The sequence below is a fragment of the Xenopus laevis genome, chromosome 2S (assembly GCF_017654675.1).
Source record: "Xenopus laevis strain J_2021 chromosome 2S, Xenopus_laevis_v10.1, whole genome shotgun sequence".
Lineage (NCBI taxonomy): Eukaryota > Metazoa > Chordata > Amphibia > Anura > Pipidae > Xenopus > Xenopus laevis.
The window spans coordinates 67,278,568-67,301,205 of record NC_054374.1 but is presented as its reverse complement, the minus strand read 5'-3'; the positions used below and the strand labels follow the sequence as shown (position 1 = coordinate 67,301,205).

General features: G+C 38.0%; 1 protein-coding gene and 1 long non-coding RNA gene across 6 annotated transcripts in view; one reads left to right on the top strand and one right to left on the bottom strand.

Moving 5' to 3' along the window:
• rps6ka6.S (ribosomal protein S6 kinase A6 S homeolog) overlaps positions 1 to 22,638 on the bottom strand; it is a 91,059-nt gene that overhangs the window by 23,486 nt on the left and 44,935 nt on the right. For 2 of the 5 annotated variants that reach the window (NM_001091841.1, XM_041583085.1), the window contains 1 exon segment: positions 179 to 295. In NM_001091841.1, coding sequence (NP_001085310.1) covers positions 179 to 295 — 117 coding nt within the window. 5 annotated transcript variants of the gene reach the window in all.
• Positions 1,932 to 11,898, top strand: LOC108709520. The gene is made up of 3 exons (XR_005965821.1): positions 1,932 to 2,040; positions 4,640 to 4,726; positions 11,492 to 11,898. It is a non-coding gene; the product is annotated as an uncharacterized LOC108709520 (long non-coding RNA).

The following is a 22,638-nucleotide window of genomic DNA, read 5'->3' as shown; positions in this document are numbered from 1 at the left end:
TAATGGTAATCTTTTGGTTGGGTAGGAAGTGAAAGATAATATAGGCAGGATGTTTATACAGAGAAAGCCGCCTCCTAGCCTGTCAGCAAAAACAGGTGTGCGTATACCAGTAGATTCAAAACATACGACAGAGGAGAAAATGCTAGAAACATTAGATATATCATTAGAGTGTAGATACCTTCCCAAAAGAGCCCTGTCCTAAGACTTTGAGTAAAACAAAATCTGACTGATCGGCCTTCTCCGAACCTTCTTTAACATGATGAGTGATCGGGAATTCTTTAACCACCACCTCATCCTAAAAGTGAAGAGAAAGAACAAGATAAATCACTATACCGAGTTATACCTGAATGATACATCATGTCATAATTTTTAGTAAACATTTTTAGTAAATGGAAAGAATTGTTCTAGAAACACAAAGCAAAGGTTCATATGACAAAACTTAGATGGAAGGTGAGGCATAGCACACTCCTGAAACTTTATACTGTGAGAACGCCTGGTGCACGGCATCCTCCAGTATATCTTGATGTTTCTATAGATTCTTTTATAAGCTTTATATTTTGTTTGTTTATTTTGTGATCAACTGTTTTGACACATTGAGATTTTCATTGCAAAATTTGGATGTAGAATGGATACAAATATGGCCATTTAATGACTCCATCTCAGTTTTAGAATAGAAATACACTTGCACTCAAGGCAACTTCAATGCAGGGTTACCCCTTGCTGGTTTATTTGGTGCGAACCCCTTTATCAAGCATTGTTTGAAAAAGGGGTTCGCCCCAAAACGTTGCACGTTCTCACAAAATAAACCAGCAAGGGGTAACCCTGCATTGAAGTTGCCTTGAGTGCCAGTGTATTTCTATTCTAAAACTGAGATGGAGTCATTAAATGGCCATATTTGTATCCATTCTACATCCAAATTTTGCAATGAAAATCTCAATGTGTCAAAACAGTTGATCACAAAATAAACAAACAAAATATAAAGCTTATAAAAGAATCTATAGAAACATCAACCTATATGTTAGCAAATATTATGCATATGACAACATTATATTTAATGTATTTAAGTAAAAGCTGAATGACCACAAACACAGCTATACATTTAAGAAGCATTTAAAACACACACTGCCACTCTCACACAAACACAGGAAGTGGTAAGACATCTTAACAACTTATCTTAGCTTCTGCATATCATGAGAACATCTTTTAACTAAGAGTATTTTTACAAAACCAAACATTTCCATTTCCCAGCAATACCATCTTCTACTGACCACCTGCTCTGGGACTTGTAAGGGACGGCATCGAGTTTTGTCCCGGTGCTTCTTTTGTACCAACAAGGAAAAGACTGCCCAGAACCCAGAAATCCTGAACTCTTTCTCCATTGTCCCAGTTTCCGCATTGAGAGACAGGACTGCAAGTTGTAATGGTGCTGGGCAAAGATGTAGTCCTGCATCACATCTTGTCTACCATCTATCGTTCTCAGCTTAGATCATATTGGCATAAATGAAAGCAGTTTGCTGAAAGCCCAGCTCTAGAAATAAACTTCCTGCACCTCACAGAAACTGTAATACTGAAATACAGCATAAACCAATAGGGCTGTCACCAGCACTAAACATCCAACCACATAACCTCTGGGGGTGTTTCTCATACACCAAGCTTCCTACCTACCCCCCCCCCTTTAAAGGAAATCTATTCGTTCAAAACATAAATTTATTCAACTGATTACTTACTAGCTATTCAGAAAAATTACAAATAGAACATACCAGGCTTTCTTACATATTTAGGTAAATATTTAATAATTTGCATCATATACCTTTAGCAGCCATTTTAGCACATCTCAACTACTGCCTCTGCCCTGCGTGCTCGTTCACAGCATGCCTCATGTGACCATCATGACCTCACAGACACGCCTCCTTTTTTTAATTGGAGCATGGGACCATACGTCATTAGGAAGCGCCTTTCACCTTCTTCTAAAGGAAGTATACACTGGCCATTGAAAGCTGCATCGTGTTCTTTGCATTTATAAGAAATATTTTACAAAAGGTATATATGTATAGTACAGTTTATCTTCTATCTGGTTGGTAACTTGTTTCAGAGCCATAATTTTCTTGTCACATGTGCTCTCATGTAAGTTCCCACATGGTTGTAGCTTAAAAACTGGGGGAGTGTTGGGGCTTTTGCTAACATTGTAACACAAAAGCGTAAAGCAACACAGATGCGAGCGCGTTCGCGTCGTTGCGCGCGCGCGTTCGCGTCGTTGCGCGCGCGCGTTCGCGTCGGCGCGCGCGTTCGCGTCGGCGCGCGCGCGTCGGCGCGCGTTCGCGTCGGCGCGTGCTCTCCTTAGTCGCCAAATTCTTGCAGCAGCCAAGGAAGAAATTTTCCTTGCTGAGGTTGGTGGGGTCAGGGGTTTGTCCCTTTGCCATATGAGTGATGCATGAAAAATCTACAAAGCCTTCTGAACTAAAGATAAGTAAATGTACAGTGAAATATTGGGCAAAAATTAGTTTTTTTATCCATATGTAGTAAGTAAAATATTAACTTGACCCATTATTATTTTAAGTAATTAAAACAATTATTTTACATGTCTGCCTTTCTATTACAATTAAAACATTGATGTCATGATGTTTTTACTTATTTTTATTTAGTTGGTATTCATACTTACAACACCTTAAACATGGTATATTTTCAATAGATGAAGTGTGAACCTCAAAAATTTGTATGCACTTTTTACATTTCAGTATCCATATATGCAACATACTTTGGTACTTTTGTGCATATTGGGAGCAAACAGCCCCCTCTGCCCGACCCACAACCACCCTCAGAGGCCCTCACATGGACCTGTTTATTCTTACAACGAGTCGTGGTGCTGGGGCCAGGTCTGGGCCGGCAGGGCCCACCAAGCTTTTTTCCAGGCTCCCGTTGGTCTAGTCCAATCCTGGTAGAATTATAGTGCAAAGCACTGAGGCAAAATTAATAGCATAGCAAAGCCCTAATTTTTTTTTTGGAGAGAGAAAATCCATATGCATATTAATATGAAGTTGTGCAAATAGCTAGAAATTTAGAGTGCTACAGAAGCACACTGGGCTAAATGTTTGCATCAAAGATTAGTTAATCTTTTTCTTTATGGGGATTTTCAATGGCACTAAAACTAGAATTGATTTAGATGCAGAGTCATCATTGTGAAAATGTGCACATATGGGAAGCCTGTATATTGGTAACTTACTATGCCTTGGCCGGATGATTAAAAGGGTTGTTAAATATACTTTTGTTGTATAGAGGTATTTTTTTGTCAATTTTTAATTGTTTTTTTATTTTTTGTGGTTTGAGTTATTTAGCTTTTTATTCAGCATCTCCCCAGTTTGCAATTTCAGCCATCTGGTTTCTAGGGTCCAAATTACCCTAGTAACCATGCACTGATTTAAATAAGAGACTGGAATATAAATAGGAGAGGCCTAAATAGAAAGATGAGCAATAAAAGTTGTACCCCCCTGCTGCTCACCTTTTTGGTGCCAGGTGGTTGTCTGTGCTAGCATAGTAAAGCGGTAATGCGGGGGATTTGAAGGCTGTAGAGGAAGTAGACCCTGTGGTCTGGGCCCCCACGCAACCATGGGGTCTGCTTCCTCTATAGTTATGTCACTGCCCATAGGGATTGTAGTAGTTAATAAAATATCTCACAATATTAAATGTTTCAGATGAGGTGCAAGTTCCCACACCTAATTGTGTCTACAATTGAATGTGACTAGTGCCTAACATAACAACATACAAGTGAAATTCTATTGTACCAAATTGTCTTATTCGATGTTTCTATTATTACCACAATCTTTACATTGGCACAGATTTACAGAGGGATGCTCCTCAGCTTTGCTTAGCTCAGGGCCTTGTACTCAAAGATTCATAAATTTTCAATTACACCCTTGTACCAGCAGCTCCTCTCCGAGTATTCATATAAAATAAATAGGGATATTAAAACTCAAAACAAACTATATTAATCAACTGGTAATGATTGTCCAATGATGCTACTTTTGACAGACACAGTGTGATGCACAATTGCCAGCACTGACACACACATGCACAACTGACACAACGGGTTGATGCTCATGCACAATTCAACAGAAATCATGGATAATGTGAAATCACCAGAGGCATAGTCTGATGTGTGTGAACTTATTATCAATACATCAGTATATTTTATGAAATACTGTGGCTCTAAATAATAAATGGAAAACTGTGACACCTTCATTTTATGACATCCTGTGTGAGAGTGTCCCTCAGAATTTCACGACAGCCAAAGTGAAAATGTCCCCCAGCACATCATGATAGCCACAGCACTGAATGCACATTAGATACGAGGGATCAACAGCCTGCACTTGGTGTCCTGTAATAAAAAACTTAACTACAGCTGGGATTGTTTACGCTGCAAAATGCAGGGCTGAACAGTCTTGCTGGATAGGAAACTTGTTATATAATTATCCCACAAGGCTCAACCTGGCACAAACTCCCAGCTGTGGTGAATTTTCTTATTACAGGGCACCAGGGGTATACAGATAAATCTGTGTGTCCTGCTTTCCTCCCATCCTCCTCCATAATAACTTTGTACAGTAAGGAAATCCTTCTAACATTTTTCCCTCTGCTGGTAACACAGAAAGAACACAGGAAGTGACTCAAGTGAAGGAACATCTCAGGAGGAAGTTGCGGATGTCAGCTTTTAAACTCTTGCAAGTAAATTGAGGTTTGTGCTACTAATATATGATAGATTATAATATACAAGTTTCATTGAGTTGTAACAAAATTACATTTATTAGCTTTGATAAGAAGTGGTGATTTCACTAAGCATCAATAACTATAGTTCCTGCTTGGAATTAACATTTCGTTTTTTATAACATATATTTTGTGGAACAGGTTATTCACCTTCAAGCGCTTACTCCAGTTCAGTTGGTTTCACCAGAAATAAGACATTCTGAAGTACTATTTCTCATTTGTGACCATTTTTCTAATATTGAAGTTACATAGTTACATAGTTACATAGTTAAATTGGTTGAAAAAAGACAATGTCCATCAAGTTCAACCCCTCCAAATGAAAACCCAGCCCCATACACACACCCCTCCTTACTTTCACATAAATTGTATATACTCATACCTATACGAACTATAGAGTTTAGTATCACAATAGCCTTTGTATTATGTCTGTCCAAGAAATCATCCAAGTCCCTCTTAGGGCTAGTCCACACGGGGAGATAGTGATGCGTTTGCGGTCTCGGCGACAAAGCGCCACGACAGTCGCCGCGACCGGCAATGCCTCGCCAGGCTTTTTCAGGCAACTGTTGAAAAGCGCATCGCCTCGTGTGGTTAGCACAGGCGTTTTTACATAGGCGCCCATACAAAATTGTGGCCTGCGCCGGTCGCGGCGACTGTCGTGGCGCTTTGCCGCCGCGACCGCAAACGCATCACTATCTCCCCATGTGGACTAGCCCTTATAGTCATTAACTGAATCATCACCCGGCAGTGCATTCCCCAACCTCACTGTCCTCACTGTGATGAACCCCCTACTCTGTTCCTTTAAATGAAAGTTCTTTTCTTCTAGTCTAAAGGGGAGGCCTCTGGTACGGTGATCCACTTTATGGGTAAATAGGTCCCCTGCTATTTGTCTATAATGTCCTCTAATGTACTTGTACAGTCTAATCATGTCCCCTCTCATGAGAGAAAACAAGCCCAACCTTGTCAGTCTCCCAGTCTCATCATTTAACTCTTCCCTCCCTCTAACCAGTTTAGTTGCACTTAGTCTCTGCACTCTCTCCAGCTCATTTATATCCCTCTTAAGGACTGGAGTCCTGCCCCCATACTCCAGATGAGGCCTCACCAGGGACCTATAAAGAGACATAATTATGTTTTCATCTCTTGAGTTAATGCCCTCTTTTATACAAGACAGAAGTTGCCACTGAATGACACTGCCCAGAATTAAACAACTTGTTATCTACAAAAAACCCTAGATGCTTCTCATTTAAGGAAATTCCCAACACACTGCCATTTAGTATTTAACTTGCATTTATATTATTTTTGCATAACCTGCATTTATCTACATTGAACCTCATTTTCCAGTTTGCTGACCAGTTTTCCAACTTAGACAGATCACTCTGCAAAGTGGCAGCGTCCTGCATGGAACCTATAGTTCTGCACAATTTAGACTCATCTGCAAAAATAGAAACAGTACTTTCAATGGCCACCTCCAGGTCATTAATAAACAAGTTGAAAAGCAAGGGACCCAGTACAGAGCCCTGCGGTACTCCACTAACAACACTGGTCCAATTAGAAAAAAAAGCGGAAAATTACATTTTTAACCTTCTAAAGCAGCTCTGAGAGGGGATCGTTGACTAACTGTTGGAAATTGATACGAAACTTTAGTTGATCCATTTCTTCTGTTTGTTCCTGCTGAGCATAATCTCAGAGTTTCATGGCAGCTGTTAGACTTGATACAGTAGTTGCTAATACTCAAGAAATGCTGTTGAGAAATGTATCAACTAAATGTAGCAAATTGTAACAGTGTAGAATGTTCCTGGATCTATGTGATGTGCAATAGAAGACCTATTATTATAAATCTATTAGTTAGAATGTTTATTATTATTAATATAGATATCCAGATATTTGGGATCAATGTCAGGAAGGCATTGCTTTATGAATGATCCTGTTAGGTAAGTAGCAAAGAGAATTATTTTGTTGTTAGACATCATTGATATAATTTAATACCCATGTAGAGTCCTAATATTATAAGCGGGTTGTGGAAAAACTGAACTTTTCCTTTGAATTATAAGGGTCAGGTTACTACCAGCTAAGGTTGGGCCAAGCCGACTGAGCACTCTAGGCAACCCAGCCAGGCCAATTCCCCTCTCGCCACATGTGCCTGACCGCAAACTTAAGGTGCAGTGCTGAGAAAAGAACAGGACACTGAGGGCAGAGTGACAGAGGGCAGGGAACTCAGACTAGGGGTAGGCAGGAGAAGACACTTTAGTATGTACCTGTCCAGCACCCATCTATCCTTGTGCCCTAGGCAGGTACCTCTTCAGCCCTGCTTCCAAATCTTGTAGTATGCTTCTGTTCAGCTCCTCCACCTCCCCTTCCCCCTCCCTGTGCAATTCCAGCTAGTGCTTCATTAAGACAAGTATTCAGGTTCAGTGGCAATGTAACATATTCAAACATAACTTATATAGAATTTCTTTATGATGCAAATGTCAATAAAGGTGGTAGAGCAGCGGTGATTCATCACCCCTGGCTGCCTAAGACGAACCAATGTTGTCCCCCTGCTGTTGCATTCTCTGCACATTTATCTGTAGCAACTGAAAATTATTGCAATAATTACAACACACTGTAATAGTCACTCAGTAACAGACTTCATATAATTTAAGGGAATATGTTCACTATAAAATAATAGTAAATGTAAGGCAAAAGCTGGATAATAGAATAAATATTAGCTTTATAATATACAGTTTTTTTAAATAAACATAGTATTCAGTAAATATATACACTATGCCAGTGACACAGTGATTTGTCTGTCTGTTTATACCTTCAATGCTTAATCTGTTTGTTCAGAAAATGCTACAGAGATGCTTTCCTATACCTAGAACTGAATTTTGGACACTGCAATGCGGTTCTTCACATCTTTCATACAGCTGGCTTGTGCTATATTATTTCAACAGTCAAGTCAAGTAGGAGTTTATTGCCATTTGTACTGAAGGTACATAGGAATCTTTTAAGCAGCATAGGCAGCAGGATACACTTAGATATATACATTATAATACAGAATTACAGTGTACAATGATAAAGTGCAGTAAGTACAATGTGAAGCAGAATTATGGAGTATAATAATAAAGTGCAGTAAGTACGGATATTTGTTAGAGTAATAGTGAGATCATGAGGTTAAATAAGTCATATTGTTTCTTGCTTTTTTCCATCATTTGGAATCACTCCCCATTCATCTCATCTGGACCCAGTTATTTAGTTTCCCTCATTTGGACCTGTTTGTGATTAATGTAACTGCTCTTAGAAACAAGTTGTTAAAAATTATTTTACTTCTTGTTTTTATACTTTCAGGCCTTTTCGAGAATAGTTGGGCTTGTGCCCTGCATGACTCTATCGCTAGTAATAGCTTTAATTTTGTTCATACACATCTTCTAGTCTAGATTGGATATTGCTGGGAGTGTTGTGGTGATAATTTGTTCAGCAGTTCTTACCAATCTTTGGATGGAGTTTTTCCTGTTGTTTAATGCTGCCATAGTACACTGCTATTTTTGCCAGTTAAAATGCTCTTGATTGTGGCTCTATAAAAGTTCACTTGCGCCATCTTGTCGAATCTGCACTGCTTCAGTTGGCTAAGGAAATAAAGATGCTGATGAGTTTTTTTGATTATGGCATTAGTGTTGCCAGTCCACTTTACGCGCGATATGTAGCCATAGAAATGTGATGCTCTCAACCTGCATTGACATTCAAATTGTAGTGGTTCTATCTATCTATTATGTTTTTCCTGCATTGAGGATTAGTTATGTTAGTTAAGTTATGTCTGAGCTCGTAATAAGTGAAACGTGGGCTTTTCTCTCTGCTGAAAACTGTTTCATTTTTAACGTTAATTCATCGGAGTCAATAACTTAGTTGGCAAAAATACTTTGTGGTTAATGTGTTTCCATAGTGTGGTGTAAATGGTGAGCCTGATGTTGTGCTGGTTTCCAAATCCATCTGACACTTTACAGGCAGAAGTGAAGTGCAAATGTTGAAGGAACAATCTTTACACAGGGATAGGGATGGCATGCAACACAATCTTGATAGGCATACAAGACAATCACCATAGAAATGGTAGGTGAGACAATATTGATGCAGGGATACCAATGTCATGTTAGAACTGTTGACATAGGGATGACAGGTAAGACTACCAGCTAAGAAAGTTCACTTATCCCTTGTTAGACCCACAAGTGTTGGAAATAGACCTATATTTCAATTCAGTTTAGGGATACCTTGATAAAACTATGAATTATTTTAATGAATATAAGCAGCAAAATTACTTATATTTACTTTGTTTTATTAGGCAAATATATTTTAGCAAAGTATGCTTACAGCACTTCTAATGAAAAGCACATTTTATAGGAATCTTGTTGAGCACAAGGGCCGAAATTAATTGTTTTGCACCCCTAGGCCAGTAAAGCGCAGAACCTCCCCACCAGCGAGAATGCATGTGCCGACTAGCACAAGCACTCAAACCCACCTCCCCCACACAATCACGCACATGCAATGGAACGTGCAAGCATAGTGTTACAGACATTGTGTTACAGAACAGTGCCCATTCAGTAGTAAGAGGGGTATACTATTATTATTATCAGTATTATAATTCTTACAGTCAGACAATTGTTTCCAATTTTTTAAGACTGCAGCAAAACTCAGCACATGCGTCTAGCTCAAATGATTCACAATTCCATCGTATTGGCAACAATGATTGGTGTCGGTGCGGCAACTGCAAGCCTATGCCTACTGTCAAAGAATCGAAATGCTGTCAAGAAATCGATGTTCTTGAAAAATATTTTGATGAACCCATTAATTGCATAGTGGAAGTTGAATTTCTCAGAAGTAGATGTCTTAGTCGTGAAGACGTTGAATTTATTTTATGTTTTATGAATATATATAGACAAAGAGGACCTGGACAAGACCATAATAGGTAAAATGAAGGTAGATTTTATTTATTTTTTATGGTAAAGATTTATTTATAATAAAAATCTGTTTTTCATAATATTATTTGGTTTTTGAGACTGTATTGCATTTTTAACCCTGTTTTATTGTTTGTTACATGATTTTAGAAATGGTATAAAAAGACGTACTCTGGATGGATTTGTCACAGTGTGTGCTTTTAACAGCATTGGCAGCGCATGCACAGTCCGAGGCATTTGCCGGTTCAGTTCTACTGCACATGTGCCAAAAGTCACAAAGGTTCTTGAAAAAACAATCCGAACTTTCGGGCACATGCGCAGTAGAGGCATTTGCTACAGGGGAGGTAATTTTGCGCTTAGGGGTTGAATTCTCATTTAAGTTGCAATAATGCGAGTTTAAAAAATGTCTTAAAAAGCACTGGTTTTGGCAGAGCTTTGTAGTTTGTTAGCTTGGAGTATAATTTGTTAATTTATTTAATTAAAGTAATTAAAGTATTATGTGTTTTGAAATCCTGTGTTCCAAATAGCCAAATGCATTTATTTGGTCCACAGGTTAAAAACTGGGTCATAATTTGGCTCTATTGTTAAAGGAGAAGGAAAGTGTAAAATAGAATAAGGCTAGAAATGCTGTATTTTGTATACTAAACATAAACATGAACTTACAGCACCACAAGCCTAATCAAACAAATGATTTATGCTTTCAAAGTTGGCCACAGGGGGTCACCATCTTGTAACTTTGTTATACATCTTTGTCTGACAAAGGCAATGCACATGCTCAGTGTGGTCTGGGCTGCTTAGGGATCGTCATAAACAAAGCTGCTTGTGTTCTGCATGGCTGGAAAGTAAGGCGGGGGCTCCTCCTGCTGTTCATAAGTTTGATTGTTTCCCTGCAGCAGTAAATGAAGGGAGAATGTCACTGCATACAGTCAGGTTTTTTTAAAAAACGATACACATTTTTAATTTAAAGTATATTGGGAGATAGGTTTCTTTTTCATTAAAGAAAGTAAAAATTGGATTTTACTTTTTTGCCTTTCCTTGTCCTTTAAATCAGTGCATTAGTTAAATTTTCAATCTACATCCATATATTACTTAGGAAGCACATCAGTTTGGTCTTGTACACAGATTCAAAGTATAAAACCATCTTACCAGGACATTGTACAACTACTTCCATTTTGTTGGACTGGCTATTCTACTAATAATATAATTTCATAGGATCCTATATGCCTTGCCTTGTTCATGCTACACTAATACTGTCATTAGTATCATACCTCTCAACTGTTATGTTTTCTGTGGTACAGTCCTGATTTTGGCAGATCATGGTTTTTCACTCCAGTGTCCCTAGTTTTGATTTGAACTACAGCACTGACACTAGAAAAGCTACAAAGTTTCTGAAAGGTATTTAATTGAGGCTTTTTGGCAGAGAGTCCTAAACACCTGCTCTTAGATACATTTGCAACTATTTAAGATAAGCAATGATACCATTGTAACTAATAAGATAAGCAGGCCTCTTGGGGAAACGGACTCACAGTATAAAGGCCAATTTTATCTTCATTAGCAAAAAGATAAAATTTCCAGAAATTTATTCAAACTTTCTTAACCTGGCAAATTTCTAAGATGAAAATGGTAATTAGGGGGTATGGCAATAAAAAATGTTTTGCGCTACACATGTCACTACTTTTTGTACCTATGCTGTGTAGTATGCTTTGATGATATGTGATAACACATATGATGATACATATGACAATACATATGATGATACTTAATTTCCTTGAACTGTTAGATGTATTTATACAGAATATGTATTTATTTTACAGGGATTTAAGAAAAGTAGCTTATCGTTCCTTTATTACTGCTGTTTATGGATATCTTGGAAAGAAGAATCGAAGGCCTTTACCATCCTGTATGGTTAATGCTATTAGGGCTCAGTTTCCAGATCCTGATGGATTATATTTAGGTTACATGGCATTAGATTATAATGCTTCTGAAATGTCTATGGAGTTTTAAAGTGCAACAAACTAAGTATTTATTTGAAGTTTCAGACACTTAAATGATAGAATTTGCCTTTCATTTTATTATGAATATCTGAGTTATATTCTATAATGATAAAAATAAAATCAGAAGAAAAGTCTGCAAATGTTAGGCACCCCCAAGTGATTGTATTTACTTACCTGAAACCTGGGCCAGTGCTCCTATCAGCAGAAATCTGCAGTGGCCCAGGGTTATACCAGTGAGCATCACGGAGCAATCCTCTTCTGTCTTCCTCTTTCTTTGTGTGGTTGCGCATGTGCATTAGATCGTAAAGCCGAACTTTAACTAAAAAGTTGCCTATTTTGTTCTACTGCACATATGTTTTTCCGGAAATTTAAAGAAAGAAGAAGCCAGAAGATCTCTCTGTTGTGCTCCCTGGTATAACCCCGGGCCGGTGCAGTTTTCTGCTGATAGAAGCACTGGCCCAGGGTTTCAGGTAAGTCAATATATCACTTGAGGGTGCCTAACATTTGGCACCCCCAAGTGCAAACAGACTTTTCTTCTTCGGCCAAATACATACATTTTATTTGCTGGCAGACTGTGACACAATCTGCCAGAAAAGTTATTTTGCCTGGCTATTAATGGAATGTGTAAACTGCATATTGCTATTGATTCTGGGCTCCGACTGTTCTAGGATTGATTAATGTACAGGCTGGCATGACAGAGGATAAGCTGGGGAGACCAAAAACTTGTGGGTTCAACTCCCAAGAGATGCTTTTTAATTTTCCCCATAGCACCATATAACATGTATAAAAATGACTACCATGTACACCTAACAGTTGTAAGAATAGGCCCTGGATATTATGTTCCCTGGAGGGTCATAATATTCTTAGTACAACTTTTGGATTCTTCACAAGAATGCAATAACAGCAGACACATGACAACCACACACCTGCTGTTTGAGACGTCATTAGTTCACTCTGCTAGACATACACTTCCTGCTGACAATAGTCCAATCCAAGTGTCTATGAGTGTGTTTTTTTTTTTTAATCACACTTTTTTTCAATGTATAAATGACCATACAAAATGTTTTCTTTGTTTTAAACAACATTGCTGAATAAAAAAAAATTTAAATGAAAGCAGTTTATTAATGAATATTCAAGCAAGATAAAGATCATTTTCACATTTGCCCCTATGTATTTTTTGACCGATACAATAAAGTATGTTACAAATATGCACAGGGCATTATATGAGACAAGAAGCCAAAATCATATTAGATAAATACCATACAATGGGTCATACACTGTATGGCAGAATTTATTTTGTTCTGATTATTGTCACATGCAGCTGGAAAGACTGAAACAGGTAGTGAAAATAAGCTGTGTCTCCTTTTTTATTCTTCAGCTATCATTGCACCATACGCTAGGGGAATATGGTACAATACCATATGAAATTGTTTAACCTAACATATGCAGAAATTTACTGATATCCATAGTGCTATAATATTGGTTAGGATTGTCAAGCCACAGTACATGAATAGAAAAATGTCTGAAACTGTTCAAAAAGCATCTATGCATATTTCTGCCTTCCACCAATTCAGATTGCCAGGCATAACAGCTTCCACTGAGATGACTCTCTACATTGGAAAGTTTAATTGACAGCTGGCCATGCATTGTGTGGCTCTTTAATGCTCTCAGTTTTTATGCAACTGAAATGTAATATTAGATGTGTAATTACTGTCTCATGTGCTTACATCTCTACATGCTTATTTGCAGACTGGCCCACTGGGATATCAGGAAAACTTCCGGTGGGCCCTTTTGCTTCTAACCATTTAGACAATTTCATGGTCATTCCATGGGCATCGGACTAGGAGAATAAAGAGGTTGAGTGAAGAGAGGAGGAAAATAGTTTGGAAAGTAGGCCTGTGTTCTAATGTTTTCTGGTGGGCTCTTTTCATCCCAGTCCAACACTGCTTGTTTGTGACCATGGTTTAAAAGCTCAGTAACACAATACAGTTTAAAGTACAAAATCTTAACTATTGTTACCCAAGGTAATAAGCTTACTTCAACTTACATTTTTTTAACTGCTTCATCCTGAAGCACACTTACCAAATGTATTTTAGAGCTATGCTGCAGTTTTAAAACAGGAAGCATCAAACATATATGTATATGTGGTCACACAGCAGCAGTGCTGAAGTCAGGCCAGAGATGCGTCATTTTGCGTATTTCGGCTGCCTTTAGCTTCATCCTGCTGTGTGTGAGTGCACACAGGCTGATCGAATTTAGGTCAAAAGAGCTGGGGTACTAGGCAAATCAGCTTCTCTCAGCTTGCAAAATTACAAAGGCTGCTAACAGCCAGAGACTTCACCCTGTGTGTCTATAGCCTTGTGTTTGCAATCTGCCATCTACCAAAGCTGGACAGAGAAACAGAGATACACATTTTAACTGCAGATAATACCAAAAGGTCTGACTTCTGGTTTAGGGCAGAAGCTAGTACGCGGGTATGTATGTTCTCTGTTGTCATACAACAAAGGGAAGAGTAAAGAGGGATGATTACTGTATCTGTAGTTCTGAGTTTTGTTAAAAAATCAAGTTAATAGAACATCCATTCTGGTCATCTTGTAATAATGAAGGCACCTGTATAAGTAAGTATGTATCAATAAACTTGGCTGTTTATTTTTTTTGTAAAGCAAAGCAGCCCAGTGATGTTGAATTTTCCATCTTGGTCTGCTTCATGTCCCATTCTCTGCATTCACTTCACAGGAGCATTAGCAGTTGAAACTGAGGTGGACCTGGCTTTAACTGAGCATGCTACATGTCAGTGATTGGGAGAAAGAGGACTTGAGATTGGGTTTAGTGTGTCATATGTGGTGCAATTTGGTAGTGGGGAAATAGGGCTCTTGTTAGAAAATCCAGTCTTACCTAGGGGCAGATTTTTAAAAATATGAGTATGTAAATATAAATAGTTCAAGAGTCATTTTTGGATTGTATTAGCATTTTTATCAGGTGCAGACTTGGAGCGAGATTTAAGAATGTTTGAAACTTTGGGTACCAAAACCACCTGAGTCCCTAAACTATTACAGGGTTTCTTCTTTTGAACACTTCTGCTTCTCACTGAGTGGATTTTTTTATAAACCTTTTTGGAAAACCCGCTTGTGGGGAAAAAACACTAAACAGGAAGCTGTGGTATTTGAATCAAGAAACCATGCAAGTGTAAAGGAACTCTTGCATGGGTTTAGAACCCAAAGCCTTGAGCATCTTAAGTTAGTCCCTTGATCACACCCTGTTCACAAAACTTTGCTAATGGAGTAGGTAAATGAGCGGAAATGATGCAAATCCTTCGGATTCACTCACACTGTTTGCAAAATATAAATGAGCAAACATCTGTTGAATAACTCTTTTTCAACATGCTGTATAACTGCCATTTGAACCCAGTAAAACTACTAATGGTTTCCTATGGGGTAGTGCTGACGGCAGGGAGGTCAGGGAGACAGGGAGGTCATCATGAGTACAGATATACAGTTCTTTAAGTAAGGATTCATATTGTCCATTACTATGACAATCGGCCATCTCTTGCCAATATCCTTTAAAGGGGTGGTTCACCTTCTAAACACTTTTTTCAATTCAGTTGTTTTTATTTTCCTCCAGAAATAAAGACTTTTTTAAATTACTTTCCATTATTTATTTTTTACTGTTTTTCCAAAATTTAGGGGGCAGATTTATCAAGGGTCGAATTTCGAGGGGAAAAATCCCTTGAAATTTGACCAGGGAATAGATTCGAATAGGGAATTCGGGTGAATTTTTGCCTTGCGAATGGTCGAATAGGCGTAAATTTGCCAGGCGAATAGTCGAGTGATCGAATATTCGATCGAAGGATTTTCATTCGATCAAATGCTTCATCATTCTACCAATAACTCCGTAGGTTTTATTTGGCAAAGTAGGCAGTTGAATGATTTTTAAAAATGTAACATTCGATTATTGAATGGGCGAATAGTTGCAGCGTTTTTTCATTTGACCATTTGATTTGTCGAATAGTCACAGCGTTTTTTCATTCGATGTCGAGGAGCCCAAAAAACACCACAAAATTCGAACATTTGGTTGATACAATTAGTTGATACATTTCTCAGTAGCATCTCTGGAGTATTAGCAACTTTTGTATCAGTTCTAACAGCTGCCTGTAATGAAACCCAGAGATTCTGCTCAGCAGGGACAAATGTTTCAACTAAATGTATCCATTTAGAACAGTTTAGGGGGTCGGCGACCCCCCTCCCCAGGGCTGCTTCAGAAGGTGAAAAAAGACACTTGACACTCCAATAATCGAAAAACAGTCACATATAGAAAATGGTAAGTCATTGGAAAAAGTCTTTATTTCTGGTTATCTATCTGAAAACAACTAGTTATTTGAAGGTGAACCCCTCCTTTAAGTTGGTACAGGATGTATTTATACATGGTTGTTTTTTTTCCAGATATAGACTTAAACTCCTGTTTAAAGAGAAAAGATCTAAATCTTACAGTGTACAATTCAGTTCTAATCTACAATGTTGGGGTACATTTTGTACATAGTGTGAATTTTTAATTCAACACAATAAAACTCATTCACTTTCTGCCATTTCATGTAAAACGAGATAAATGAATTTTGACTGCATGTGCTTTTTCAGGCCTAGGCTCTAGTGCAATATTGGGAGGAAGAAGGGATGATCTCGACTGCCAATTGTGGTCAAAATTTCCAGAAGCCATTTTAAAAACTGAAGCTAACATTGGAATAACATGGTTATTTGAAACTGGTTCATAAATAGGTTTAACCACCCATTTCTTTCTGGACTTTGGAAAGACCAGTTTATGTCTCAGTTCCCCTAAAGGAGCTCTTCCTCTGCCAGACACACGAACTCTGGCTTGTTTCCGTCCCACATTAGCATTGTGGGACAAAACAGCTAATTTCGTTCTTGCTTCCATTCCATCCATTGTAAAATGGATACGCTTAGGACGGAATTTAAGAAGGTAGCTGTTAAACACCTCTATGTCTCCTGTGTGGCAAAAATTTGACAGATGGTCCAGATCAGCATCCATTTTTTCATCAAATACTATTTCTTTTAAAGCATAAAAAGAAGGGGTGCCTTTTTGTAACCATGGCCTGTTCTTCCTGTCCTCATCACAAATAGGTTCATGAGAACACTCTCTATACTCTTGACCTACGGCCCAACTGTGTTGATCTATGACATGAAACATTAATGAATGCCATTTTTCTTTAAGCATTTGTACATTGCCAACACTTGTACTAGATGACCACCATAAATGGTTTGTGATGGCAGGAATCCATTCCAATAGACTGCGGCAAACCTTTTTCGAACTAGCTTTGAAAAGTTTTTTTTTCAGTCCCTTGGCATAATGCCACACATCGTATTCATGCTGTATTTTTTTTTTTTTTGAATAGGCCTTCATTTGCAATTTAATACCTGGATGTCTGTCTGTAGCTATTCGTTTAATGTTAAAACCTTCATCTAAGAGCCTGTCTAGACAGATGGTAAAGGCTTTCTTTTCCATTGCAACTGATGATGTTGAGACTTGCTCAATCTGAAAATCCAAAATTCTTTTACTATCTACTTCCATAAAAGAATAGGTACAGTATTTTGCACTAAATCCAGGGCTGTCGCATTGACCATCACCCGATAATGTAAGGTGCACATTGTTAAAAATGTTCTGAAACAAACGTTTTTCCTTTTGCCAGTAAAAATCTATAACTTTGAACAGGTTATTTTTTTGAATCTTATAAAATAATGCAGAACTTATGCTTTGTAAAGACAACATATGACAGAAATCTGTGAATTTGTTATAACTAGAACCACTGAATAATACTGCAGCTGCTACTGCTAAATTTCCTGCAGGTACATTGCCGACTAAAGGCTGACTTTCCCATATATCAAACAGGTGACCATCATGGCATACCCCTTTCACTTTCAAGAAACTCCCAATAACCTGTTTTTTTAGTTCTATTACTAGTGACTGACAATCTGCATGTGCAGAACATTTAGATTTGTAGAATAATTTCTCCAGACATGTTTCATAAACAATAAACTTTCGGTCCTGTACGATTTGTTCTTCTGTCAGCTCTTTTTCAACTGAATAATCAGAGGTGGCTGAGGATGATGGAGTGTAATCTGAATCTAATGTGTCACCTTCTGTACAACTGGAGAAGGAGTTATTGGGGCTAATTTCTTCTCTTAAATCTGGGGCTGGTGCTGCTGTTTTTTTTTTTTCCTTTTCCTTTTTTTTAAAATAATTAAAATCATGGTTAATTTTCCATTGTTCTGCTTCCACGTTGAATTCATATTCAGGCCACTGTATTCCTTTACTCTGCATTAAGCAATCATCCATTGTAGTGTTAGAATCTACCATTTCTACAGATGTCATTGTTGAAGCATCTCTAGTTTGTTTCTTTTTGAGTGGGTGCTGCATATTACATTTACATATCCTGCACTTTCCTGCACCAACTATTTCTGTAGTTTCTGATTCATTTGAATGTATGATAGATGGCATAGCATCTGGCCTAAGAATTATTTTTTTTCCATTCCAAATGAAAGAATCTTTTGAGAAATGTTCTGAACAAATTCGATATACCCATTTTTTCCTGGTTTCAAAAATTTTTTGGGTCATTGAAATAAGGTCTCCTGCGGGAAATCCAATAATCTCCAACCATGTTTTAATTTTTTCAATAGAATTTGGAAATCCATAAAGCGTCACTCCACTATTTTTTTTGCTTGTACTGCTACAGCTCTTTACAATGCAGCGTGTCATAGCCTATAAAATTAAATGAAATTATTTTTAAAATCGGTTGAAAAATAAATATATATATATATATATATATATATATATATAGCGAGAGAGAGAGAGATATTTTAAATCCTTAATACTAATGCACACTGTTCACTGAAAAATAGACCCAGATACTACCTTACTTGCTGTATTTTTAAGAATTCAAAACAAAGGTGCATACCAGGATTTTTGAAAAAAATTAAAAGTCCATAATTGTATTTCTTACATTTAAGAAAACAGGCTATTGTTTCAAGATCCTTCTAGGGGACAAATTCACTAAAACAAGATACCGCGAATGCTAGTGCAAATTCACCAGCGTAACGTCATTTTGTTACTTCGTCAATTTACTAACGGGCACTGGCGTAAATTTGCTAGCCAAGTGGACCTACTCTAGCACTACTTCTCACCCTTATGCCAAGCGAAGTTGCGCTATGGCAAAGAAACGTAACTACGCTAATTCACTAAGTTGCACAATTTAATGAACGTTACCTCTTGCGCCAGACTTGCCTTTGCCACCTCAGACCAAGCGAACTGCATCTGAGTAGATAGGGCTTGCTTCAAAAAAAGTTGAAATTTATTACAAGTCACAAAAAACGCTGGTGTCTTTTCCTTTTTTAAGGGAAATAGGCTGAAAAAGTTTAAATTTTTTCGCGTAACCAAAATGTGAAATTCTGCCGGCACTTAAAGGGGTTGTTCACCTTCCAAACACTTTTTCCAATTCAGTTGTTTTTAGATCCCAGAAATAAATACTTTTTTCAATTACTTTCCATTATTTCTTATTTACTGTTTTTCCAGAATCAAAGTGTAAAGTTGAATGTTTGTGTCTCTGGTGTTTGACTCTGGTAGCTCAGTAATTCAGGTGCAGATTCTGAACTCTTACAATTTTGCAACATTTAGTTGATACATTTAGTTGCTACATTTAGTTGATACATTTCTCAGCAGCATCTCAGGAGTATTAGCAACTATTGTATCAATTCTAACAGCTGTCTGTAATGAAACTCAGGGATTCTGCTCAGCAGGGAGAAAGATAAGAAATGTATCAACTAAATGTATCCATTTAGAACAGTTTACAGAGTTGGCAATCCCCCCTCCCAGGGCTGCTTCAGAAGGTGAAGAATGACACTTTACACTTCAATATTAGAAAAACGGTCACACATAGAAAATAGAAAGTTATTTGAAAAATTTCTTTATTTCTGGTGATCTTTCTGACGTTGTTTTGAAGGTGAACCACCCCTTTAAAGGGTTAAACTAAAGATGCCTAGAAATAAAAATAAGGCACTTTACTGAGCACAGGTTGTCAAGTTTCTTCCACTGAGAATACTGATTGATTCTTCATGAATTTGCACATTTATTACTTGTTGATGCTTGCCTTAGACAATATTGGTCATTAACCCAGAATGTCAAATTGTAACAATGTTAAAATCTTAAACATTCTCATGGAGCATTTCCTGAAAAAAACTACAGCAGAACAACTGTTCCCATTTTAGATCAAAGTTCTCAAATGCTACTGCTAATATGTATCAATAATAGTAACAAATAAATTTTAATTTATCTAAAACATGCAACTTGGCTTACTGAAATGTCTGAAGCAACCAAGAGTGTGTGAGAAAGGATTGGAAACCTATAAAAATATAAAAAACAAAAACCAGGTAAAACATTATATTATTAACTCTGTAGTTGCTACAGAGGCTGTCTGTCAATCCTTTGTAATGATTTTTACCAAGTTTTCATAAGACTAGTAGCATAGACTTCTTGTCGGCAGTTCTCAGTCAGCTGTAATCAGAAGAGGACAAAAAGCCTGATTATGGCCATTGCATCTGTATTAGCTGAATAGCTTTTATAAGGGCATTGGATTTTGTCACCCTTGTTTTGTCACAGCTTCAAGGATTCAGAAAAGTTTCTTGCCATTGTGGTTATAAAATATTGCTGCAGGTAAAACTTGCTGTGTGAATGTTTACATTCATACAGGTTATGGGGTAACCTGTAGAACCAAGTTAATCTAGAGAAACTGAACTTGCTGAGTAATCATTAAAGCTGTTTCACTACTCATCTGAGCAGCTTCTTCAGTACAACTGACTCGAGTGGGAAGTTCACGGCATATAAACTCTTTCCCTAATTCAATGACAATTGTACATTGTAACTCTTCAGAGAGGTGACAACTGAAACACACAGAGGTGTTGATATTTTGTAATTACCAAATTACCAAAGTTAGAACATCATTGTATGTATCAGACAGGTGGCATTGAAAGCCCTCTCCTCTGTTAATGGAACTCACACAAATAACACGTTTCTTTGATTTTGATTTGATAGTTACATTGCACCATTGTCATTGGATTAGTGGAAGAGTTTGCCAAGGCCAAGTACTTACTACACCAGTCAGTTGTACTGAAGAAGCTTCTGTGGTTAGTAGTTGCTCTAGATTTACCTGCAGGGATTCTCAAAACCACTTGTGTGTGATTACCCCAATGGTTTGTTATTTCTGTCAGGGTGTTTAGAGGCTTCAGGTCACAGTAAGTCTACGGGGCATTTAACACACATTGGGAATATGGAGATGTGTTTGTGGGAGCATTGCAGAATAAAGCAAGGGTGACATTCTTCACCCCAACAGTTCTGACACCACAATTTTCTCAATGAAATAATGAAACAAAAGAGCAGGTTACTGAAGCAGGAATATGGGAGACAATTAACTGTTTCTTTTAGCAAATGCATTGACAAGCTGCAGTAAATATTTTCTGACATTCTATTTGTCCCCTTTCCAAAATTGATATTTAGAACTTCTTATCCTGGCCCTGTCAGAGCATGACTGACCAAATCAAAAGACATAACTTTGGTGGTGAAGTTAGTGTACAGTGCATAAAAGAAGATTGAGTGGTTTGGGCTGATATTTATTGTGGGTGTGAGAACAAGTGGCAACTGCTGGGCTTAGGTAACTGGGTCTGGATAGTTGTTAAAAGGCAAACTGAGCCAAAAAATCATAAGAAATCTGTGGGTAAAGTGGAGAGGAATGCCTTAGTCAGAGGAAAAATACACGGACAAGAGCATGCTTGCGTGGTCGCGCGGGCACGCAGGTGCGCGGGCGCGCGATCGCGAGTGCGCGCGGGCGCGCGATCGCGAGTGCGCGCGATCGCGAGTGCGCGCGGGCGCGCGATCGCGAGTGCGCGCGGGCGCGATCACAATACATGCCGGGTATAATTACCCTTGAGGATATTTAAACAGCAATGTTGTTCCCCAAGAAAAATGCATATGCAGGCTCTGGCAGTAGTCACTGCGACACCAAGGCAGTCCTAGCTGTCCTAGTCAGACCATCCTGATCGCTCTCACAGCGAGATCTGGTGAACAGGGGATGGTTGACAGACTGATTCAAATTGTGCTTTTATGCGGAGGACAAAAACGGAATCCTTTATTGTCAGGGTGTGAGTAATTTCACTTGGTTTTGAGGAGGTTGCTCAATAACCATTCCACCATCCTAGTTGGCTAATTAAATAAACTGTAAAAAGTTACCTCGCTAGAATTTATATTGAGTTCAGACAGAAATGCAAAGAGCAACACAGCAATCTTCCTCAGTTGTCCAGAATCACTCTTGTGAGGTGATTTTTCCTTCGCTTAGAAACCGGCAAGCACAAATGACGTCAGCATGTAACACCCAATCAGAGAAAAGGGGCGTGGCCACAAACTCCCGCTTGAAGTAATACTCTGTTCTCCTCTTTGCCAACGGATACGAGCACGGGAATCGTACGATTCAGAGGGCTGGGCTAAACTCATAAAATGGTAAATTTCAATTTCAATAAGCTCTATGACAGATACTGATACTTAAGTGTATGTTTTATGTTTTCTATGCAAGTAACCGCAACTTTGCCTATGTTATGGGAAGTTTTCACTTAAATGCACCTTTGGAGATAGTACTTCACAAAGGGTATAGTTTTCCTTTAAGTGTTAAGCTCAAGCTACAAAATATATATGCTAGTCAACAAAGGGGTTTGATGTCTATATCTATATACCTTAAGATTTTATATGCTTACTGTATTTTGTTCTGCTGTGAAAGACCAGAGACTTAGAAAACAGACTTTAAAGTAAAAGGCAAAAACTGAAAATCCAGTTGGAACAAGATGTTCAAGATAGGCTTTTAGATGATATTTAACTTCAAGCACATCAACCCACGTAACATTAGTTTATATGACTTCAGA